Source organism: Oncorhynchus tshawytscha, linkage group LG10 (genome assembly GCF_018296145.1).
Source record: "Oncorhynchus tshawytscha isolate Ot180627B linkage group LG10, Otsh_v2.0, whole genome shotgun sequence".
Classification (NCBI taxonomy): Eukaryota; Metazoa; Chordata; class Actinopteri; order Salmoniformes; family Salmonidae; genus Oncorhynchus; species Oncorhynchus tshawytscha.
The window spans coordinates 83140217-83164403 of record NC_056438.1 but is presented as its reverse complement, the minus strand read 5'-3'; the positions used below and the strand labels follow the sequence as shown (position 1 = coordinate 83164403).

Sequence of the window (24187 nt, the reverse complement as noted above, 5' to 3'; positions counted from 1 at the left end):
CTCAGATTCTCAGTTTGTCAATGTCAAAGTAGCCTGTCATTTCAATCATTTATGCGGTATTAAAAAAAGATTCTGCCAAATTCTCTAGTTGTGTAAAATGATGTAGAATTGCTTGAAATGCATTTCTGGACCCTAGGCTACTGAAAATGTTCCCAGACCCTAGGCTACTGAAAATGTTCCCGGGCCCTAGGCTACTGAAAATGTTCCCGGACCCTAGGCTACTGAAAATGTTCCCGGACCCTAGGCTACTGAAAATGTTCCCGGACCCTAGGCTACTGAAAATGTTCCCGGACCCTAGGCTACTGAAAATGTTCCCGGACCCTAGGCTACTGAAAATGTTCCCGGACCCTAGGCTACTGAAAATGTTCCCGGACCCTAGGCTACTGAAAATGTTCCCGGACCCTAGGCTACTGAATATGTTCCCGGACCCTAGGCTACTGAAAATGTTCCCGGATCCTAGGCTACTGAAAATGTTCCCGGACCCTAGGCTACTGAAAATGTTCCCGGACCCTAGGCTACTGAAAATGTTCCCGGACCCTAGGCTACTGAAAATGTTCCCGGACCCTAGGCTACTGAAAATGTTCCCGGACCCTAGGCTACTGAAAATGTTCCCGGACCCTAGGCTACTGAAAATGTTCCCGGACCCTAGGCTACTGAAAATGTTCCCGGACCCTAGGCTACTGAAAATGTTCCCGGATCCTAGGCTCTACTCTATGGATCAATACCACTATGTGATTTAATCATAGGACTAGATGGTTTCAAATACTAACGTTAATTAGCTAGCTAGCTAGTTTATTCTACTCATTTTAAAATAGGAAGTCAACTCAGCTGTATACAGCTAGCGTTAAACACTAGCTAGGAATCGTAGCTAAGACCTGAATGTCTCTCTGGTTGTTAACATTAACTAGCTAGGTCAAAGCATTATTATTTCTGGCATAGTCATAAATAGCTACCTAGCTGACTAAATAACTGACTAGTTATCTAACGTCATAACTTTTAGGACCTTGATGTGTTTGTTGACTTGAAGAACTATCATTGGTAATGTCAGCTAACAGAATAGCCTCTTTGCTCCGGGAGACCTGCTAACAGAATAGCCTCTTCACTCCGGGAGACCTGCTAACAGAATAGCCTCTTCGCTCTGGGAGACCTGCTAACAGAATAGCCTCTTCGCTCTGGGAGACCTGCTAACAGAATAGCCTCTTCGCTCCAGGAGACCTGCTAACAGAATAGCCTCTTCGCTCTGGGAGAGCCCTGCTCTGGGAGAACTAACAGAATAGCCTCTTCGCTCTGGGAGACCTGCTAACAGAATAGCCTCTTCGCTCTGGGAGACCTGCTAACAGAATAGCCTCTTCGCTCCGGGAGACCTGCTAACAGAATAGCCTCTTCGCTCCGGGAGACCTGCTAACAGAATAGCCTCTTCGCTCCAGGAGACCTGCTAACAGAATAGCCTCTTCGCTCCGGGAGACCTGCTAACAGAATAGCTTCTTCGCTCTGGGAGACTTGCTAACAGAATAGCCTCTTCGCTCTGGGAGACCTGCTAACAGAATAGCTTCTTCGCTCCTGGAGACCTGTACACGTTGGTGTCTCCCGGAGCAAAGAGGTTACTAGCAGGAGGAATGTAATGCTAATTAGCAAGCCTGTATCTAGTTGTTAATGGTGTCATGTTGCCAAAGCAGAGACCGAAGGTTGCAAGTCTGTTGTCTGTGACCTAACGTTAGCTAGATAGATAGTACATTATTTGCTGGTTAACGTGTCTGTTAATGTCGACGATGCAACATCACTGCCCAGCAACAAACAAATGAACAACTTTTTTACTTAAATAATTGTACCATAACATAATAGCTAGTTAGCTAATTCAGTTTGGACATTCAACACTGCTACAATAATCCAATCTCTTACGACGATGTTCTCATGTTTCTTCTTCTTCTCTGGTATAATGGAATTCACACACATGTTAAGTGCATACCGCCACCTACTGTACAGGTAGTAAATTGTAGAAAAAATAAATGTCCATTACGGAATGTAATATTTTTGATACAAAAAACAACTAATTGATTAATCAAAAAACATCCCAGTCCTTCGGTCACAGTCCAATCCAAATCAAATCCGGATACAGATCGGTCACAGTCCAATCCAAATCAAATCCGGATACAGATCAGTCACAGTCCAATCCAAATCAAATCCGGACACAGATCGGTCACAGTCCAATCCAAATCAAATCCGGACACAGGTTCAGGGGCCTGGAAATGTTATTTGTCAAATGCACTGAATACAATAAGTGTATACCTTACAGTGAAATGCTTACTTACAAGGATTAACCAACAACGCAGTTTTAAGAAAAATACCACAAAAAAATATATGAAAGTAACAAGTAATTAAAGAGCTATATACAGGGGGTACCGGTACAGAGTCAATGTGGAGGCTATATACAGGGTGTACCAGTACAGAGTCAATGTGGAGGCTATATACAGGGGGTACCAGTACAGAGTCAATGTGGAGGCTATATACAGGGGGTACCGGTACAGAGTCAATGTGGAGGCTATATACAGGGTGTTACGGTACAGAGTCAATGTGGAGGCTATATACAGGGTGTTACGGTACAGAGTTAATGTGGAGGCTATATACAGGGGTACCGGTACAGAGTCCATGTGGAGGCTATATACAGGGTGTTACGGTACAGAGTCAATGTGGAGGCTATATACAGGGGGTACTGGTACAGAGTCAATGTGGAGGCTATAAACAGGGTGTTACGGTACAGAGTCAAGGTGGAGGCTATATACAGGGTGTTACGGTACAGAGTCAATGTGGAGGCTATATACAGGTGGTATCGGTACAGAGTCAATGTGGAGGCTATATACAGGGGGTAACGGTACAGAGTCAATGTGGAGGCTATATACAGGGTATTACGGTACAGAGTCAATGTGGAGGCTATATACAGGGTGTTACGGTACAGAGTCAATGTGGAGGCTTTTTACGGGGTGTTACGGTACAGAGCTAATGTGGAGGCTATATACAGGGGGTACTGGTACAGAGTTAATGTGGAGGCTATATACAGGGTGTTACGGTACAGAGTCAATGTGGAGGCTATATACAGGGGGTACCGGTACAGAGTCAATGTGGAGGCTATATACAGGGGGTACCGGTACAGAGTCAATGTGGAGGCTACATACAGGGGGTACCGGTACAGAGTCAATGTGGAGGCTATATACAGGGGGTACCGGTACAGAGTCCATGTGGAGGCTATATACAGGGGGTGCCGGTACAGAGTCAATGTGGAGGCTATATACAGTGTGTTACGGTACAGAGTCAATAGGAGGCTATATACAGGGTGTTATGGTACAGAGTCAATGTGGAGGCTATATGCAGGTATTACGGTACAGAGTCAATGTGGAGGCTATATACAGGGTGTTACGGTACAGAGTCAATGTGGAGGCTATATACAGGGGTATTACGGTACAGAGTCAATGTGGAGGCTATATACAGGGTGTTACGGTACAGAGTCAATGTGGAGGCTATATACAGGGGGTACCGGTACAGAGTCAATGTGGAGACTATATACAGGGGGTTACGGTACAGAGTCAATGTGGAGGCTATATACAGGGGGTACCGGTACAGAGTCAATGTGGAGGCTATATACAGGGTGTAGTACAGAGTGTACCAGTACAGAGTCAATGTGGAGGCTATATACAGGGGGAACCGGTACAGAGTCAATGTGGAGGCTATATACAGGGGGTACTGGTACAGAGTCAATGTGGAGGCTATATACAGGGTGTTACGGTACAGAGTCCATGTGGAGGCTATATACAGGGGGTACTGGTACAGAGTCAATGTGGAGGCTATATACAGGGTGTTACGGTACAGAGTCAAGGTGGAGGCTATATACAGGGTGTTACGGTACAGAGTCAATGTGGAGGCTATATACAGGGTGTTACGATACAGAGTCAATGTGGAGGCTATATACAGGGGGGGTACGGTACAGAGTCAATGTGGAGGCTATATACAGGGTGTTACGGTACAGAGTCAATGTGGAGGCTATATACAGGGTGTTACGGTACAGAGTCAATGTGGAGGCTATATACAGGGTGTACCAGTACAGAGTCAATGTGGAGGCTATATACAGGGTGTTACGGTACAGAGTCAATGTGGAGGCTATATACAGGGGTACCGGTACAGAGTCAATGTGGAGGCTATATACAGGGGGTTACGGTACAGAGTCAATGTGGAGGCTATAGGCTATACAGAGTCATGTGGAGGGGTACAGGGGTTACGGTACAGAGTCAATGTGGAGGCTATATACAGGGTGTACCAGTACAGAGTCAATGTGGAGGCTATATACAAGGGGTAACGGTACAGAGTCAATGTGGAGGCTATATACAGGGTGTTACGGTACAGAGTCAATGTGGAGGCTATATACAGGGTGTACCAGTACAGAGTCCATGTGGAGGCTATATACAGGGTGTTACGGTACAGAGTCAATGTGGAGGCTATATACAGGGTGTACCAGTACAGAGTCAATGTGGAGTCTATATACAGGGTATTACGGTACATAGTCAATGTGGAGGCTATATACAGGGTGTTACGGTACAGAGTCCATGTGGAGGCTTTTTACGGGGTGTTAATAATATGTATATGGGGGGGGCAATGCAAACAGTCTGGGTAGCCATTTGATGAGATGTTCAGGAGTCCTATGGCTTGCAGGTAGAAGCTGTTTAGAAGCCTCTTGGACCTAGACTTGGCGCTCCGGTACCTCTTGCCGTGCGGTAGCAGAGAGAACAGTATATGACTTGGGTGGCTGGAGTCTTTGGCAATTTTTAGGGCCTTCCTCTGACACTGCCTGGTATAGAGGTCCTGGATGGCAGGAAGCTTGGCCTCAGTGATGTATTGGGTCCGAAGTGAACATATCTAATACTGTAATAACAGTCCTCTCCTCTCGGCTCCTCCTCGCTCCAGCCACTGAAGCTACACTGTGAGGTCTGCTCCGTGGTGTCCAGTTCAGGTCAGATGTTGGGCCAGGCAGCAGGGCCGGAGATCGACCACTCCTCCTGTATCTGGCGTATGAACAACGCCCCGACGCGCGGGTTCGAACACGACGTGGGGCACCGCACCACCCTCAGGGTCGTCTCTCACACCTCTGTGCCCCTGCTGCTACAGGTGGGTTTTATTTACTCCTTTTTCTTCTTACTGATAGTATTTTATTAGTGGAGTGTTTTGCCTCTTCAAGATGCCCAACCCGCATAAGACACTGTATTAATGAGAAGGGCTCATGGAGAAGAAACTCCCAAAAGGAGAGGCAAGAGGCAGAAGAAATGTCTATTTATTTCATCTCCCTCTAATCCTTTAGCTCAGCCTCACGCCCACAATCCTTTAGCTCAGCCTCACGCCCACAATCCTTTAGCTCAGCCTCACGCCCACAATCCTTTTTCAGCTCAGCCTCACGCCCACAATCCTTTTTAGCCTCACGCTCAGCCTCACGCCCACCTTTAGCTCAGCCTCACGCCCACAATCCTTTCAGCCTCAGCCCACGCCCACAACGCCCACCTTTAGCTCAGCCTCACGCCCACAATCCTTTAGCTCAGCCTCACGCCCACAATCCTTTAGCTCAGCCTCACGCCCACAATCCTTTAGCTCAGCCTCACGCCCACAACCCTTTAGCTCAGCCTCACCCACAATCTTACTACATTTTCACACACTGTATATAGGTTTTTCCTATTGTATTATTGACTGTATGTTTGTTTATTCCGTGTGTAACTGTGTTGTTGTATGTGTCGAACTGCTTTGCTTTATCTTGGCCAGGTTACAGTTGTAAATGAGAACTTGTTCTCAACTGGCCTAGCCTGGTTAAATAAAGGGGAAATATATATATTTTTTAAATAAGTATAAATCCATTGTTCAGGATGAATAGAGGTGACGTTTGGACAGCAAGCTGACGTCTTCCTCAGAGTGTTCATGATTCAGTGTGTTACTATTGTAGTGTGTATTTCATTCTTCTTGATTCTGCGGAGATCTTTGATATCTACCTGTAAGTTGCTCTGGATAAGCATGTCTGCTAAATTACTAAAGTGTAAATATCTTTGGGTCCATGAAAACGCTAACCCATCTCTTCTTCTCCTCCTCCTCCTTCTTCTCCTCCTTCTTCTTCTTCTTCTTCTCCTCCTCCTTCTTCTTCTTCTTCTTCTCCTCCTCCTCCTCCTCCTCCTCCTCCTTCTTCCTCCTCCTCCTCCTTCTTCTTCTTCTTCTTCTTCTTCTTCTCTCCTCCTTCTTCTTCTTCTTCTTCTTCTTCTCCTCCTTCTTCTTCTTCTTCTCCTCCTCCTTCTTCCTCCTTCTTCTCCTTCTTCTTCTTCTTCTTCTTCTCCTCCTCCTTCTCCTCCTTCTTCTTCTTCTCCTCCTTCTTCTTCTTCTTCTTCTTCTTCTCCTCCTCCTCCTCCTCTTCTTCTTCTCCTCCTCCTCCTCCTCCTCCTCCTCCTCCTCCTTCTTCTTCTTCTTCTTCTCCTTCTCCTCCTTCTTCTTCTTCTTCTTATCAGAGGCCTCAGTACTTCTTTGGCCAGGCCAACGACACAGTATATGTGGTGTGGGGTCCTCTGAGGAACATGAGGAAGGATGGGAAGGGCATTGTGTACAACATGCTGAGACAGGCTGTAGAGAAGTACCCCCAGGCTAGGATCTACCTCACCACAGAGGAACGCATGAACTACTGTGACATGGTGTTCAAGAAGGAGACCGGGAAGGACAGGTGAGACTGGTGACATAGCTTACCTCCCAAATGGCACCCTATTCCCTATATAGTGCACTACTTCTGACCAGGGCCCTATGGAGTGTCATAAGGAATAAGCATATAGTGCACTACTTCTGACCAGGGCCCTATGGAGTGTCATAAGGAATAATGATATAGTGCACTATTTCTGACCAGGGCCCTATGGAGTGCCATAAGGAATAAGGATATAGTGCACTACTTCTGACCAGGGCCCTATGGAGTGCCATAAGGAATAAGGATATAGTGCACTACTTCTGACCAGGGCCCTATGGAGTGTCATAAGGAATAAGGATATAGTGCACCACTTCTGACCAGGGCCCTATGGAGAGATGTTGAGAGATGGGGGGGAGATGGAGAGAGGTGGAGAGATGGAGAGAGATGGCAGGAGATGGGGAGAGAGATGTGGAGAGATGGAAGGAGATGGAGGGAGATGGGGAGAGAGACGGAGAGAGATGGAGGGAGATGGAGAGAGAGATGGAGAGAGACCAAGGGAGATGGAGGGAGATGGGGAGAGAGACGGAGAGAGATGGAGGGAGAGAGATGGAGATGGAGGGAGATGGAGAGCGAGATGGAGAGAGATGGCAGGAGATGGAGGGAGATGGAGGGAGATGGAGAGAGATGGCAGGAGATGGAGGGAGATGGAGGGAGATGGGGAGAGAGATGGAGAGAGATGGAAGGAGATGGAGGGAGATGGGGAGAGAGATGGAGAGAGATGGCAGGAGATGGGGAGAGAGATGGAGAGAGATGGCAGGAGATGGGGAGAGAGATGGAGAGAGATGGCAGGAGATGGGGAGAGAGATGTAGAGAGAGATGTAGAGAGAGATGTAGAGAGAGATGTAGAGAGAGATGTGGAGAGAGATGGCAGGAGATGGGGAGAGAGATGTAGAGAGAGATGGAGAGAGATGGCAGGAGATGGGGAGAGAGATGTTGAGAGATGGGGAGAGAGACGGAGAGAGATGGAGAGAGATGGCAGGAGATGGGGAGAGAGATGGAGAGAGACCAAGGGAGATATGGAGAGAGATGGAGGAAGATGGAGAGACCCATAAAGAGACCCGGAAAACCTGAGTCTACTCCTTCACTATGGTGAATCACGAAAACAATACAGAAATACACTACGGAAAAAGAAGGAACAGCACATCAGAAATCAGCTCAATGTAATTTAAGAACCATAGATTCTAACCAAACACTAAACAAACAACAACACAAAGAATTATCTATCCAAAATGGAGATGTATGGGTAAACCACTTCTCCAATCTTTTTGGCTCTATAAATCAAATGTATTTATATAGCCCTTCGTACATCAGCTGATATCTCAAAGTGCTGTACAGAAACCCAGCCTAAAACCCCAAACAGCAAGCAATGCAGGTGTAGAAGCACGGTGGCTAGGAAAAACTCCCTAGAAAGGCAAAGACCTAGGAAGAAACCTAGAGAGGAACCAGGCTATGAGGGGTGGCCAGTCCTCTTCTGGCTGTGCCGGGTGGAGATTATAACAGAACATGGCCAAGATGTTCAAATGTTCATAAATGACCAGCATGGTCAAATAATAATAAGGCAGAACAGTTGAAACTGGAGCAGCAGCACGGCCAGGTGGACTGGGGACAGCAAGGAGTCATCATGTCAGGTAGTCCTGAGGCATGGTCCTAGGGCTCAGGTCCTCCGAGAGAGAGAGAGAAAGAGAGAATTAGAGAGAGCACACTTAAATTCACACAGGACACCGGATAGGACAGGAGAAGTACTCCAGATATAACAAACTGACCCTAGCCCCCCGACACAAACTACTGCAGCATAAATACTGGAGGCTGAGAAAGGAGGGGTCAAGAGACACTGTGGCCCCATCCGAGGACACCCCCGGACAGGGCCAAACAGGAAGGATATACAAGAGAGACCTAAGACAACAACACAGCATGGTAGCAACACAACATGACAACAACACGGTAGTAACACAACATGGCAGCAGGACAACATGGTAGCAGGACAACATGGTAGCAGGACAACATGGCAGCAGGACAACATGGTAGCAGGACAACATGGCAGCAGGACAACATGGCAGCAGGACAACATGGCAGCAGGACAACATGGCAGCAGGACAACATGGCAGCAGGACAACATGGTAGCAGCGCAAAACATGGTACAAACATTATTGGGCACAGACAACAGCACAAAGGGAAAGACAGTAGATGTATTATTCCTGTTGTAGTTGAATCAGACAGAGAGACAGGGGTTATATTCCTGTTCTCATTGGATTAGACAGAGGGACTGAGGTTCTACTCCTATTCTAGTTGGATTAGACAGAGAGACAGGGGTTCTATTCCTGTTCTAGTTGGATTAGACAGAGAGACAGGGTCAGAGGTTCTATTCCTGTTCTAGTTGGATTAGACAGAGAGACAGGGACAGAGGTTCTATTCCTGTTCTAGTTGGATTAGACAGAGAGACAGGGTCAGAGGTTCTATTCCTGTTCTAGTTGGATTAGACAGAGAGACAGGGACAGAGGTTCTATTCCTGTTCTAGTTGGATTAGACAGAGAGACAGGGTCAGAGGTTCTATTCCTGTTCTAGTTGGATTAGACAGAGGGACAGGGCTTCTATTCCTGTTCTAGTTGGATTAGACAGAGAGACAGGGTCAGAGGTTCTATTCCTGTTCTAGTTGGATTAGACAGAGGGACAGGGCTTCTATTCCTGTTCTCGTTGGATTAGACAGAGAGACAGGGTCAGAGGTTCTATTCCTGTTCTAGTTGGATTAGACAGAGAGACAGGGTCAGAGGTTCTATTCCTGTTGTAGTTGGATTAGACAGAGAGACAGGGTCAGAGGTTCTATTCCTGTTGTAGTTGGATTAGACAGAGAGACAGGGACAGAGGTTATATTCCTGTTGTAGTTGGATTAGACAGAGAGACAGGGACAGAGGTTCTATTCTTGTTCTAGTTGGATTAGACAGAGAGACAGGGACAGAGGTTCTATTCCTGTTCTAGTTGGATTAGACAGAGAGACAGGGACAGAGGTTATATTCCTGTTGTAGTTGGATTAGACAGAGAGACAGGGACAGAGGTTCTATTCCTGTTCTAGTTGGATTAGACAGAGAGACAGGGACAGAGGTTATATTCCTGTTCTAGTTGGATTAGACAGAGAGACAGGGACAGAGGTTATATTCCTGTTCTAGTTGGATTAGACAGAGAGACAGGGTCAAAGGTTCTACTCCTGTTCTAGTTGGATTAGACAGAGAGACAGGGTCAAAGGTTATGTTCACAGCAGGTTTTTTAATGTGTCTGCCAGGATGTGATTGGTTCCCGTTTCACACAAAGCTGTGTTTTATTGCGGTAACCACGGCAATCTAAAGTGACTGCTTCAGATCCACTACAGAACAGAACTCATGGCCCAACACACACACACCGAATACACACACACATCACTGACAGAATGCATTATGCACAACACCGTACACTGTTCAGGAACAATGACAGTTTCTCATTTCATGTGTTTGAAACAGAAAGACAGTAAATTGGATCTGTCTACCTGATGATCAGGAGGGGTGTTGTGGATGTCAGATGTGCCTTCCTCATGATCTCATGTTATTAAGATACTGAGAAAGCCATGGATGTATATAGACTATACAGACCAAGAGAAACTCAGTCCTAATGCATCACTCAGTCCTAATGCATCTCTCAGTCCTAATGCATCACTCAGTCCTAATGTCCTAATGCATCTCTCAGTCCTAATGCATCACTCAGTCCTAATGCATCACTCAGTCCTAATGCATCACTCAGTCCTAATGCATCACTCAGTCCTAATGTCCTAATACATCACTCAGTCCTAATGCATCACTCAGTCCTAATGTCCTAATGCATCACTCAGTCCTAATGCATCACTCAGTCCTAATGCATCACTCAGTCCTAATGTCCTAATACATCATCAGTCCTAATGCATCACTCAGTCCTAATGTCCTAATGCATCACTCAGTCCTAATGCATCACTCAGTCCTAATGCATCACTCAGCCCTAATGCATCACTCAGTCCTAATGTCCTAATGCATCACTCAGCCCTAATGCATCACTCAGTCCTAATGTCCTAATGCATCACTCAGCCCTAATGTCCAAATGCATCACTCAGTCCTAATGCATCACTCAGTCCTAATGCATCACTCAGTCCTAATGTCCTAATGCATCTGTCAGTCCTAATGCATCACTCAGTCCTAATGCATCACTCAGTCCTAATGTCCTAATGCATCTCTCAGTCCTAATGCATCACTCAGTCCTAATGCATCGCTCAGTCCTAATGCATCACTCAGTCCTAATGCATCACTCAGTCCTAATGCATCACTCAGTCCTAATGCATCACTCAGTCCTAATGCATCACTCAGTACTAATGCATCACTCAGTCCTAATGCATCACTCAGTCCTAATACATCACTCAGTCCTAATACATCACTCAGTCCTAATGCATCACTCAGTCCTAATGTCCTAATGCATCTCTCAGTCCTAATGCATCACTCAGTCCTAATGCATCACTCAGTCCTAATGCATCTCTCAGTCCTAATGCATCACTCAGTCCTAATGCATCACTCAGTCCTAATGTCCTAATGCATCACTCAGTCCTAATGCATCACTCAGTCCTAATGTCCTAATGCATCACTCAGTCCTAATGCATCACTCAGTCCTAATGCATCACTCAGTCCTAATGTCCTAATGCATCACTCAGTCCTAATGCATCACTCAGTCCTAATGTCCTAATGCATCACTCAGTCCTAATGTCCTAATGCATCACTCAGTCGTAATGTCCTAATGCATCACTCAGCCCTAATGCATCACTCAGTCCTAATGTCCTAATGCATCACTCAGTCCTAATGTCCTAATGCATCACTCAGTCCTAATGCATCACTCAGTCCTAATGCATCACTCAGCCCTAATGCATCACTCAGTCCTAATGCATCACTCAGTCCTAATGTCCATGCATCACTCAGCCCTAATGCATCACTCAGTCCTAATGTCCTAATGCATCACTCAGCCCTAATGTCCTAATGCATCACTCAGTCCTCATGTCCTAATGTATCACTCAGTCCTAATGCATCACTCAGTCCTAATGTCCTAATGCATCACTCAGTCCTAATGCATCACCCTAATGTCCTAATGTCCTCATGTCCTAATGTCCTAATGTCCTAATGTATCACTCAGTCCTAATACATCACTCAGTCCTAATGCATCACTCAGTCCTAATGCATCACTCAGTCCTAATGTCCTAATGCATCTCTCAGTCCTAATGCATCACTCAGTCCTAATGCATCACTCAGTCCTAATGCATCTCTCAGTCCTAATGCATCACTCAGTCCTAATGCATCACTCAGTCCTAATGTCCTAATGCATCACTCAGTCCTAATGCATCACTCAGTCCTAATGTCCTAATGCATCACTCAGTCCTAATGCATCACTCAGTCCTAATGCATCACTCAGTCCTAATGTCCTAATGCATCACTCAGTCCTAATGCATCACTCAGTCCTAATGTCCTAATGCATCACTCAGTCCTAATGTCCTAATGCATCACTCAGTCGTAATGTCCTAATGCATCACTCAGCCCTAATGCATCACTCAGTCCTAATGTCCTAATGCATCACTCAGTCCTAATGTCCTAATGTATCACTCAGTCCTAATGTATCACTCAGTCCTAATGCATCACTCAGCCCTAATGCATCACTCAGTCCTAATGCATCACTCAGTCCTAATGTCCTAATGCATCACTCAGCCCTAATGCATCACTCAGTCCTAATGTCCTAATGCATCACTCAGCCCTAATGTCCTAATGCATCACTCAGTCCTCATGTCCTAATGTATCACTCAGTCCTAATGCATCACTCAGTCCTAATGTCCTAATGTATCACTCAGTCCTAATGCATCACTCAGCCCTAATGTCCTAATGTCCTAATGTCCTAATGTCCTAATGTCCTAATGCATCACTCAGTCCTAATGCATCACTCAGTCCTAATGCATCACTCAGTCCTAATGCATCACTCAGCCCTAATGCATCACTCAGCCCTAATGCATCACTCAGTACTAATGCATCACTCAGTACTAATGCATCACTCAGTCCTCATGTCCTAATGTATCACTCAGTCCTAATGCATCACTCAGTCCTAATGTCCTAATGTATCACTCAGTCCTAATGCATCACTCAGCCCTAATGTCCTAATGCATCACTCAGTCCTAATGCATCACTCAGTTCTAATGTCCTAATGCATCACTCAGTCCTAATGCATCACTCGGTCCTAATGCATCACTCAGTTCTAATGTCCTAATGCATCACTCAGTCCTAATGCATCACTCAGTCCTAATGCATCACTCAGTCCTAATGCATCACTCAGTCCTAATGTATCACTCAGTCCTAATGTATCACTCAGCCCTAATGCATCACTCAGTCCTAATGCATCACTCAGTCCTAATGTCCTAATGCATCACTCAGTCCTAATGTCCTAATGCATCACTCAGTCCTAATGTATCACTCAGTCCTAATGCATCACTCAGTCCTAATGCATCACTCAGTCCTAATGCATCACTCAGTCCTAATGCATCATTCAGTCCTAATGCATCACTCAGTCCTAATGTCCCATTCGCTCCAAGGTGGCATAGCAGTTCAGACGTCTTTTGTCCTCGTCGTGTCCTGTATATATATATATTTACAACTTTTTTTCACATACATTTTATTTTTATTTTCCATCAACTCATCTTCAAAACACTCTCCTGCAACCCGCCTCACCAATTTATATTTATAAAAAAGTATTATTTACCTCAAATCTGTAATCCTCCAAGAAGCTAGCCAGAAACTCCAAGAAGCTAGCCTGAAACTAGCCAGAAGCTAGCCAGAAGCTAATCCAGAAGCTAGTTCAGAAGCTAGTTAGCTCCTTTACTGGCAAATCGTTAGTATTCAGCTAACCACGGTTTGTGGTCATCAGCTATCCTTTAGCTCGAAAATCTATCGCCAGTTCTGTAGGGCGCAGCGCGGCTCGGAACGGAACATACCGGACCAATTTTTCTCTCCATGTCCCTGGATTTCGACTGCTCTCTGGACATTCATACCCGGATCTCACAGCTAGCTAGCTGCTATCCGTGTGACTATCGGCCTTCGTCGATTCCGGAGCAAACATCAATTATTCCGGAGCTAGCCAGCTCCGTCAATCACTCCTGAGTTCCATCAATCACTCCTGGGCTGCAGTCACCTATCCGGACCCGTTTTACTGCCTACGCGGAGCCCCACCGGGCCTTCACAACTGGACTGCCGGCGTTATCTACCCGAAGGAGATCCGGCTGGCTCCTCCGTCGCGACGTTACCTGAACGCCCATCTGCGGCCTGCTAACCGTTAGCTGTCTTACCGGCTGCTATCTGAATAGACAATCGGACAATTTATTTATTTTTATTATTATTATGTTTTCTTCTTGGGCCTCTATAACTATATCTATTGTTTTTATTTTTGTTGTTGTTGTGTGATTTGGATTAATCCCCTCTACCACACGGAACCCCACTAATCTACTGACGGAACGCAAGAGGTGGCTAACAACAGACCTCCAGAAATTTGCTTCCTGCAACACTAACTCAAAAAAGTTCTGGGACACTGTAAAGTCCATGGAGAATAAGAACACCTCCTCCCAGCTGCCCACTGCACTGAAGATAGGAAACACTGTCACCAATGATAAATCCACCATAATTGAGAATTTCAATAAGCATTTTTCTACGGCTGGCCATGCTTTCCACCTGGCTACTCCTACCCCGGACAACAGCACTGCACCCCCAACAGCAACTCGCCCAAGCCTTCCCCATTTCTCCTTCTCCCAAATCCATTCAGCTGATGTTCTGAAAGAGCTGCAAAATCTGGACCCCTACAAATCAGCCGGGCTAGACAATCTGGACCCTTTCTTTCTAAAATTATCTGCCGAAATTGTTGCCACCCCTATTACTAGCCTGTTCAACCTCTCTTTCGTGTCGTCTGAGATTCCCAAAGATTGGAAAGCAGCTGCGGTCATCCCCCTCTTCAAAGGGGGACACTCTTGACCCAAACTGCTACAGACCTATATCTATCCTACCGTGCCTTTCTAAGGTCTTGAAAGCCAAGTCAACAAACAGATTACCGACCATTTCGAATCTCACCATACCTTCTCTGCTATGCAATCTGGTTTCAGAGCTGGTCATGGGTGCACCTCAGCCACGCTCAAGGTCCTAAACGATATCTTAACCGCCATTGATAAGAAACATTACTGTGCAGCCGTATTCATTGATCTGGCCAAGGCTTTCGACTCTGTCAATCACCACATCCTCATCGGCAGACTCGACAGCCTTGGTTTCTCAAATAATTCCCTCGCCTGGTTCACCAACTACTTCTCTGATAGAGTTCAGTGTGTCAAATCGGAGGGTCTGCTGTCCGGACCTCTGGCAGTCTCTATGGGGGTGCCACAGGGTTCAATTCTTGGACCGACTCTCTTCTCTGTATACATCAATGAGGTCGCTCTTGCTGCTGGTGAGTCCCTGATCCACCTCTACGCAGACGACACCATTCTGTATACTTCCGGCCCTTCTTTGGACACTGTGTTAACCCTCCAGGCAAGCTTCAATGCCATACAACTCTCCTTCCGTGGCCTCCAATTGCTCTTAAATACAAGTAAAACTAAATGCATGCTCTTCAACCGATCGCTACCTGCACCTACCAGCCTGTCCAACATCACTACTCTGGACGGCTCTGACTTAGAATACGTGGACAACTACAAATACTTAGGTGTCTGGTTAGACTGTAAACTCTCCTTCCAGACCCATATCAAACATCTCCAATCCAAAGTTAAATCTAGAATTGGCTTCCTATTTCGCAACAAAGCATCCTTCGCTCATGCTGCCAAACATACCCTTGTAAAACTGACCATCCTACCAGTCCTCGACTTTGGCGATGTCATTTACAAAATAGCCTCCAATACCCTACTCAACAAATTGGATGCAGTCTATCACAGTGCAATCCGTTTTATCACCAAAGCCCCATATACTACCCACCATTGCGACCTGTACGCTCTCGTTGGCTGGCCCTCGCTTCATACTCGTCGCCAAACCCACTGGCTCCATGTCATCTACAAGACCCTGCTAGGTAAAGTCCCCCTTATCTCAGCTCGCTGGTCACCATAGCATCTCCCACCTGTAGCACACGCTCCAGCAGGTATATCTCTCTAGTCACCCCCAAAACCAATTCTTTCTTTGGCCGCCTCTCCTTCCAGTTCTCTGCTGCCAATGACTGGAACGAACTACAAAAATCTCTGAAACTGGAAACACTTATCTCCCTCACTAGCTTTAAGCACCAACTGTCAGAGCAGCTCACAGATTACTGCACCTGTACATAGCCCACCTATAATTTAGCCCAAACAACTACCTCTTTCCCAACTGTATTTAATTTTTATTTATTTATTTATTTATTTTGCTCCTTTGCACCCCATTATTTTTATTTCTACTTTGCACATTCTTCCATTGCAAAACTACCATTCCAGTGTTTTACTTGCTATATTGTATTTACTTTGCCACCATGGCCTTTTTTGCCTTTACCTCCCTTCTCACCTCATTTGCTCACATTGTATATAGACTTGTTTATACTGTATTATTGACTGTATGTTTGTTTTACTCCATGTGTAACTCTGTGTCGTTGTATCTGTCGAACTGCTTTGCTTTATCTTGGCCAGGTCGCAATTGTAAATGAGAACTTGTTCTCAACTTGCCTACCTGGTTAAATAAAGGTAAAATAAAATAAATAAAATAAATAATGTATCACTCAGTCCTAATGCATCACTCAGCCCTAATGTCCTAATGCATCACTCAGTCCTAATGCATCACTCAGTCCTAATGCATCACTCAGTCCTAATGCATCACTCAGCCCTAATGCATCACTCAGCCCTAATGCATCACTCAGCCCTAATGCATCACTCAGTCCTAATGCATCACTCAGTCCTAATGCATCACTCAGTCCTAATGCATCACTCAGTCCTAATGCATCACTCAGTCCTAATGTATCACTCAGCCCTAATGCATCACTCAGTCCTAATGTCCTAATGCATCACTCAGTCCTAATGTCCTAATGCATCACTCAGCCCTAATGCATCACTCAGTCCTAATGTCCTAATGCATCACTCAGTCCTAATGCATCACTCAGTCCTAATGTCCTAATGCATCACTCAGCCCTAATGCATCACTCAGTCCTAATGTCCTAATGCATCACTCAGTCCTAATGCATCACTCAGTCCTAATGTCCTAATGCATCACTCAGTCCTAATGCATCACTCAGTCCTAATGTCCTAATGCATCACTCAGCCCTAATGCATCACTCAGTCCTAATGTCCTAATGCATCACTCAGTCCTAATGCATCACTCAGCCCTAATGTCCTAATGCATCACTCAGCCCTAATGCATCACTCAGTACTAATGTATCACTCAGTCCTAATGTCCTAATGCATGACTCAGTCCTAATGCATCACTCAGTCCTAATGCATCACTCAGTCCTAATGCATCACTCAGATCTAATGTCCTAATGCATCACTCAGTCCTAATGCATCACTCAGTTCTAATGTCCTAATGCATCACTCAGTCCTAATGCATCACTCAGTTCTAATGTCCTAATGCATCACTCAGTCCTAATGAATCACTCGGTCCTAATGCATCACTCAGTTCTAATGTCCTAATGCATCACTCAGTCCTAATGCATCACTCAGCCCTAATGCATCACTCAGCCCTAATGCATCACTCAGCCCTAATGCATCACTCAGTCCTAATGCATCACTCAGTCCTAATGCATCACTCAGTCCTAATGTCCTAATGCATCACTCAGCCCTAATGCATCACTCAGTCCTAATGTCCTAATGCATCACTCAGTCCTAATGTCCTAATGCATCACTCAGTCCTAATGCATCACTCAGTCCTAATGCATCACTCAGTCCTAATGTCCTAATGCATCACTCAGTCCTAATGTCCTAATGCATCACTCAGTCCTAATGCATCACTCAGTCCTAATGCATCACTCAGTCCTAATGTCCTAATGCATCACTCAGTCCTAATGTCCTAATGCATCACTCAGTCCTAATGCATCACTCAGTCCTAATGTCCTAATGCATCACTCAGCCCTAATGCATCACTCAGTCCTAATGTCCTAATGCATCACTCAGTCCTAATGCATCACTCAGCCCTAATGTCCTAATATATCACTCAGTCCTAATGCATCACTCAGTCCTAATGCATCACTCAGTTCTAATGTCCTAATGCATCACTCAGTCCTAATGCATCACTCGGTCCTAATGCATCACTCAGTGCTAATGTCCTAATGCATCACTCAGTCCTAATGCATCACTCAGTCCTAATGCATCACTCAGTCCTAATGCATCACTCAGCCCTAATGCATCACTCAGCCCTAATGCATCACTCAGCCCTAATGCATCACTCAGTCCTAATGCATCACTCAGTCCTAATGCATCACTCAGTCCTAATGCATCACTCAGTCCTAATGCATCATCAGTCCTAATGCATCACTCAGCCCTAATGCATCACTCAGTCCTAATGTCCTAATGCATCACTCAGTCCTAATGTCCTAATGCATCACTCAGCCCTAATGCATCACTCAGTCCTAATGTCCTAATGCATCACTCAGTCCTAATGCATCACTCAGTCCTAATGTCCTAATGCATCACTCAGCCCTAATGCATCACTCAGCTAATGTCCTAATGCATCACTCAGTCCTAATGCATCACTCAGTCCTAATGTCCTAATGCATCACTCAGTCCTAATGCATCACTCAGTCCTAATGTCCTAATGCATCACTCAGCCCTAATGCATCACTCAGTCCTAATGTCCTAATGCATCACTCAGTCCTAATGCATCACTCAGCCCTAATGTCCTAATGCATCACTCAGCCCTAATGCATCACTCAGTACTAATGCATCACTCAGTCCTAATGTCCTAATGCATCACTCAGTCCTAATGCATCACTCAGTCCTAATGCATCACTCAGTTCTAATGTCCTAATGCATCACTCAGTCCTAATGCATCACTCAGTCCTAATGCATCACTCAGTTCTAATGTCCTAATGCATCACTCAGTCCTAATGCATCACTCAGCCCTAATGTCCTAATGCATCACTCAGTCCTAATGCATCACTCGGTCCTAATGCATCACTCAGTTCTAATGTCCTAATGCATCACTCAGTCCTAATGCATCACTCAGCCCTAATGCATCACTCAGCCCTAATGCATCACTCAGCCCTAATGCATCACTCAGTCCTAATGCATCACTCAGTCCTAATGCATCACTCAGTCCTAATGCATCACTCAGTCCTAATGTCCTAATGCATCACTCAGCCCTAATGCATCACTCAGTCCTAATGTCCTAATGCATCACTCAGTCCTAATGTCCTAATGCATCACTCAGTCCTAATGCATCACTCAGTCCTAATGCATCACTCAGTCCTAATGTCCTAATGCATCACTCAGTCCTAATGTCCTAATGCATCACTCAGTCCTAATGCATCACTCAGTCCTAATGCATCACTCAGTCCTAATGTCCTAATGCATCACTCAGTCCTAATGTCCTAATGCATCACTCAGTCCTAATGCATCACTCAGTCCTAATGTCCTAATGCATCACTCAGCCCTAATGCATCACTCAGTCCTAATGTCCTAATGCATCACTCAGTCCTAATGCATCACTCAGCCCTAATGTCCTAATATATCACTCAGTCCTAATGCATCACTCAGTCCTAATGCATCACTCAGTTCTAATGTCCTAATGCATCACTCAGTCCTAATGCATCACTCGGTCCTAATGCATCACTCAGTGCTAATGTCCTAATGCATCACTCAGTCCTAATGCATCACTCAGTCCTAATGCATCACTCAGTCCTAATGCATCACTCAGTCCTAATGCATCACTCAGCCCTAATGCATCACTCAGCCCTAATGCATCACTCAGCCCAAATGCATCACTCAGCCCTAATGCATCACTCAGTCCTAATGTCCTAATGCATCACTCAGTCCTAATGCATCACTCAGCCCTAATGTCCTAATGCATCACTCAGCCCTAATGCATCACTCAGCCCTAATGCATCACTCAGTCCTAATGCATCACTCAGTCCTAATGTCCTAATGCATCACTCAGTCCTAATGCATCACTCAGTCCTAATGCATCACTCAGTCCTAATGTCCTAATGCATCACTCAGTCCTAATGCATCATCAGCCCTAATGTCCTAATGCATCACTCAGCCCTAATGCATCACTCAGTCCTAATGCATCACTCAGTTCTAATGCATCACTCAGTTCTAATGTCCTAATGCATCACTCAGTCCTAATGCATCACTCGGTCCTAATGCATCACTCAGATCTAATGCATCACTCAGTCCTAATGTCCTAATGCATCACTCAGTCCTAATGCATCACTCAGCCCTAATGTCCTAATGCATCACTCAGCCCTAATGCATCACTCAGCCCTAATGCATCACTCAGTCCTAATGCATCACTCAGTCCTAATGTCCTAATGCATCACTCAGTCCTAATGCATCACTCAGTCCTAATGCATCACTCAGTCCTAATGTCCTAATGCATCACTCAGTTCTAATGCATCACTCAGTTCTAATGTCCTAATGCATCACTCAGCCCTAATGCATCACTCAGTCCTAATGCATCACTCAGTTCTAATGCATCACTCAGTTCTAATGTCCTAATGCATCACTCAGTCCTAATGCATCATGTCCTAATGCATCACTCAGATCTAATGCATCACTCAGTCCTAATGCATCACTCAGTTCTAATGTCCTAATGCATCACTCAGTCCTAATGCATCACTCAGTCCTAATGCATCACTCAGTTCTAATGTCCTAATGCCTCACTCAGTCCTAATGCATCACTCAGTCCTAATGCATCACTCAGTCCTAATGCATCACTCAGTCCTAATGCATCACTCAGTCCTAATGTCCTAATGCATCACTCAGTCCTAATGTCCTAATGCATCACTCAGTCCTAATGTCCTAATGCATCACTCAGTCCTAATGTCCTAATGTATCACTCAGTCCTAATGCATCACTCAGTCCTAATGCATCACTCAGTCCTAATGCATCACTCAGTCCTAATGCATCACTCAGTCCTAATGCATCACTCAGTCCTAATGCATCACTCAGCCCTAATGCATCACTCAGCCCTAATGCATCACTCAGTCCTAATGTCCTAATGCATCAATCAGTCCTAATGTCCTAATGCATCACTCAGTCCTAATGCATCACTCAGTCCTAATGTCCTAATGCATCACTCAGCCCTAATGCATCACTCAGTCCTAATGTCCTAATGCATCACTCAGTCCTAATGTCCTAATGCATCACTCAGCCCTAATGCATCACTCAGTCCTAATGCATCACTCAGTCCTAATGTCCTAATGCATCACTCAGTCCTAATGCATCACTCAGTCCTAATGTCCTAATGCATCACTCAGCCCTAATGCATCACTCAGTCCTAATGTCCTAATGCATCACTCAGTCCTAATGCATCACTCAGTCCTAATGCATCACTCAGTCCTAATGCATCACTCAGTCCTAATGCATCATTCAGTCCTAATGCATCACTCAGTCCTAATGCATCACTCAGTCCTAATGCATCACTCAGTCCTAATGTCCTAATGCATCACTCAGTCCTAATGCATCACTCAGTCCTAATGCATCACTCAGTCCTAATGCATCACTCAGTCCTAATGCATCACTCAGTCCTAATGCATCATTCAGTCCTAATGCATCACTCAGTCCTAATGCATCACTCAGTCCTAATGCATCACTCAGTCCTAATGTCCTAATGCATCACTCAGTCCTAATGCATCACTCAGCCCTAATGCATCACTCAGTCCTAATGTCCTAATGCATCACTCAGTCCTAATGCATCACTCAGTCCTAATGTCCTAATGCATCACTCAGTCCTAATGCATCACTCAGTCCTAATGCATCACTCAGTCCTAATGTCCTAATGCATCACTCAGTCCTAATGTCCTAATGCATCACTCAGTCCTAATGTCCTAATGTATCACTCAGTCCTAATGCATCACTCAGTCCTAATGCATCACTCAGTCCTAATGTCCTAATGCATCACTCAGTCCTAATGTCCTAATGCATCACTCAGTCCTAATGTCCTAATGCATCACTCAGTCCTAATGTCCTAATGCATCACTCAGTCCTAATGCATCACTCAGTCCTAATGCATCATTCAGTCCTAATGTCCTAATGCATCACTCAGTCCTAATGTCCTAATGCATCACTCAGTCCTAATGCATCACTCAGTCCTAATGCATCACTCAGTCCTAATGTCCTAATGCATCACTCAGTCCTAATGTCCTAATGCATCACTCAGTCCTAATGTCCTAATGCATCACTCAGTCCTAATGTCCTAATGCATCACTCAGTCCTAATGTCCTAATGTATCACTCAGTCCTAATGTCCTAATGCATCACTCAGTCAGTCCTAATGCATCACTCAGTCCTAATGTCCTATGCATCACTCAGTCCTAATGTCCTAATGTATCACTCAGTCCTAATGCATCACTCAGTCCTAATGCATCACTCAGTCCTAATGTCCTAATGCATCACTCAGTCCTAATGTCCTAATGCATCACTCAGTCCTAATGTCCTAATGCATCACTCAGTCCTAATGTCCTAATGCATCACTCAGTCCTAATGTCCTAATGCATCACTCAGTCCTAATGTCCTAATGCATCACTCAGTCCTAATGTCCTAATGCATCACTCAGTCCTAATGTCCTAATGCATCACTCAGCCCTAATGCATCACTCAGTCCTAATGTCCTAATGCATCACTCAGTCCTAATGCATCACTCAGTCCTAATGCATCACTCAGTCCTAATGTCCTAATGCATCACTCAGTCCTAATGCATCACTCAGTCCTAATGTCCTAATGCATCACTCAGCCCTAATGCATCACTCAGTCCTAATGTCCTAATGCATCACTCAGTCCTAATGTCCTAATGCATCACTCAGTCCTAATGTCCTAATGCATCACTCAGTCCTAATGCATCACTCAGTCCTAATGTCCTAATGTATCACTCAGTCCTAATGCATCACTCAGTCCTAATGCATCACTCAGTCCTAATGCATCACTCAGTCCTAATGCATCACTCAGTCCTAATGCATCACAGTCAGTCCTAATACATCATTCAGTCCTAATGCATCACTCAGTCCTAATGCATCACTCAGTCCTAATGCATCACTCAGTCCTAATGCATCACTCAGTCCTAATGCATCACTCAGTCCTAATGCATCACTCAGCCCTAATGCATCACTCAGTCCTAATGCATCACTCAGTCCTAATGCATCACTCAGTACTAATGTCCTAATGCATCACTCAGTCCTAATGCATCACTCAGTCCTAATGCATCACTCAGTCCTAATGTCCTAATGCATCACTCAGTCCTAATGTCCAAATGCATCACTCAGTCCTAATGCATCACTCAGTCCTAATGCATCACTCAGTCCTAATGCATCACTCAGTCCTAATGCATCACTCAGTCCTAATGCATCACTCAGTCCCCTAATGCATCACTCAGTCCTAATGCATCACTCAGCCCTAATGCATCACTCAGTCCTAATGCATCACTCAGCCCTAATGCATCACTCAGCCCTAATGCATCACTCAGTCCTAATGCATCACTCAGTCCTAATGTCCTAATGCATCACTCAGTCCTAATGCTAATCAGTCACTAATGCATCACTCAGTCCTAATGCATCACTCAGTCCTAATGCATCACTCAGTCCTAATGCATCATTCAGTCCTAATGCATCAATCAGTCCTCAGTCACTAATGTCCTAATGCATCACTCAGTCCTAATGTCCTAATGCATCACTCAGTCAGTCCTAATGCATCACTCAGTCCTAATGCATCACTCAGTCCTAATGTCCTAATGCATCACTCATGTCCTAATGCATCACTCAGTCCTAATGTCCTAATGCATCACTCAGTCCTAATGCATCACTCAGTCCTAATGCATCACTCAGTCCTAATGTCCTAATGCATCACTCAGTCCTAATGTGTCTAATGCATCACTCAGTCCTAATGTCCTAATGTATCACTCAGTCCTAATGCATCACTCAGTCCTAATGCATCACTCAGTCCTAATGCATCACTCAGTCCTAATGTCCTAATGCATCACTCAGTCCTAATGTCCTAATGCATCACTCAGTCCTAATGTCCTAATGCATCACTCAGTCCTAATGTCCTAATGCATCACTCAGTCCTAATGCATCACTCAGTCCTAATGCATCATTCAGTCCTAATGTCCTAATGCATCACTCAGTCCTAATGTCCTAATGCATCACTCAGTCCTATGCATCACTCAGTCCTAATGCATCACTCAGTCCTAATGTCCTAATGCATCACTCAGTCCTAATGTCCTAATGCATCACTCAGTCCT

General features: G+C 45.1%; 1 protein-coding gene across 2 annotated transcripts in view; it reads left to right on the top strand.

The window, feature by feature from the left end:
* The window catches only part of st6galnac3 (ST6 (alpha-N-acetyl-neuraminyl-2,3-beta-galactosyl-1,3)-N-acetylgalactosaminide alpha-2,6-sialyltransferase 3), a 111795-nt gene that overhangs the window by 54353 nt on the left and 33255 nt on the right, over positions 1-24187 (top strand). For both annotated transcript variants that reach the window (XM_042329233.1, XM_042329232.1), the window contains exons 3-4: positions 4951-5151; positions 6522-6730. In XM_042329233.1, coding sequence (XP_042185167.1) covers positions 4951-5151; positions 6522-6730 — 410 coding nt within the window. The remainder of the gene's footprint in view (positions 1-4950; positions 5152-6521; positions 6731-24187) is intronic.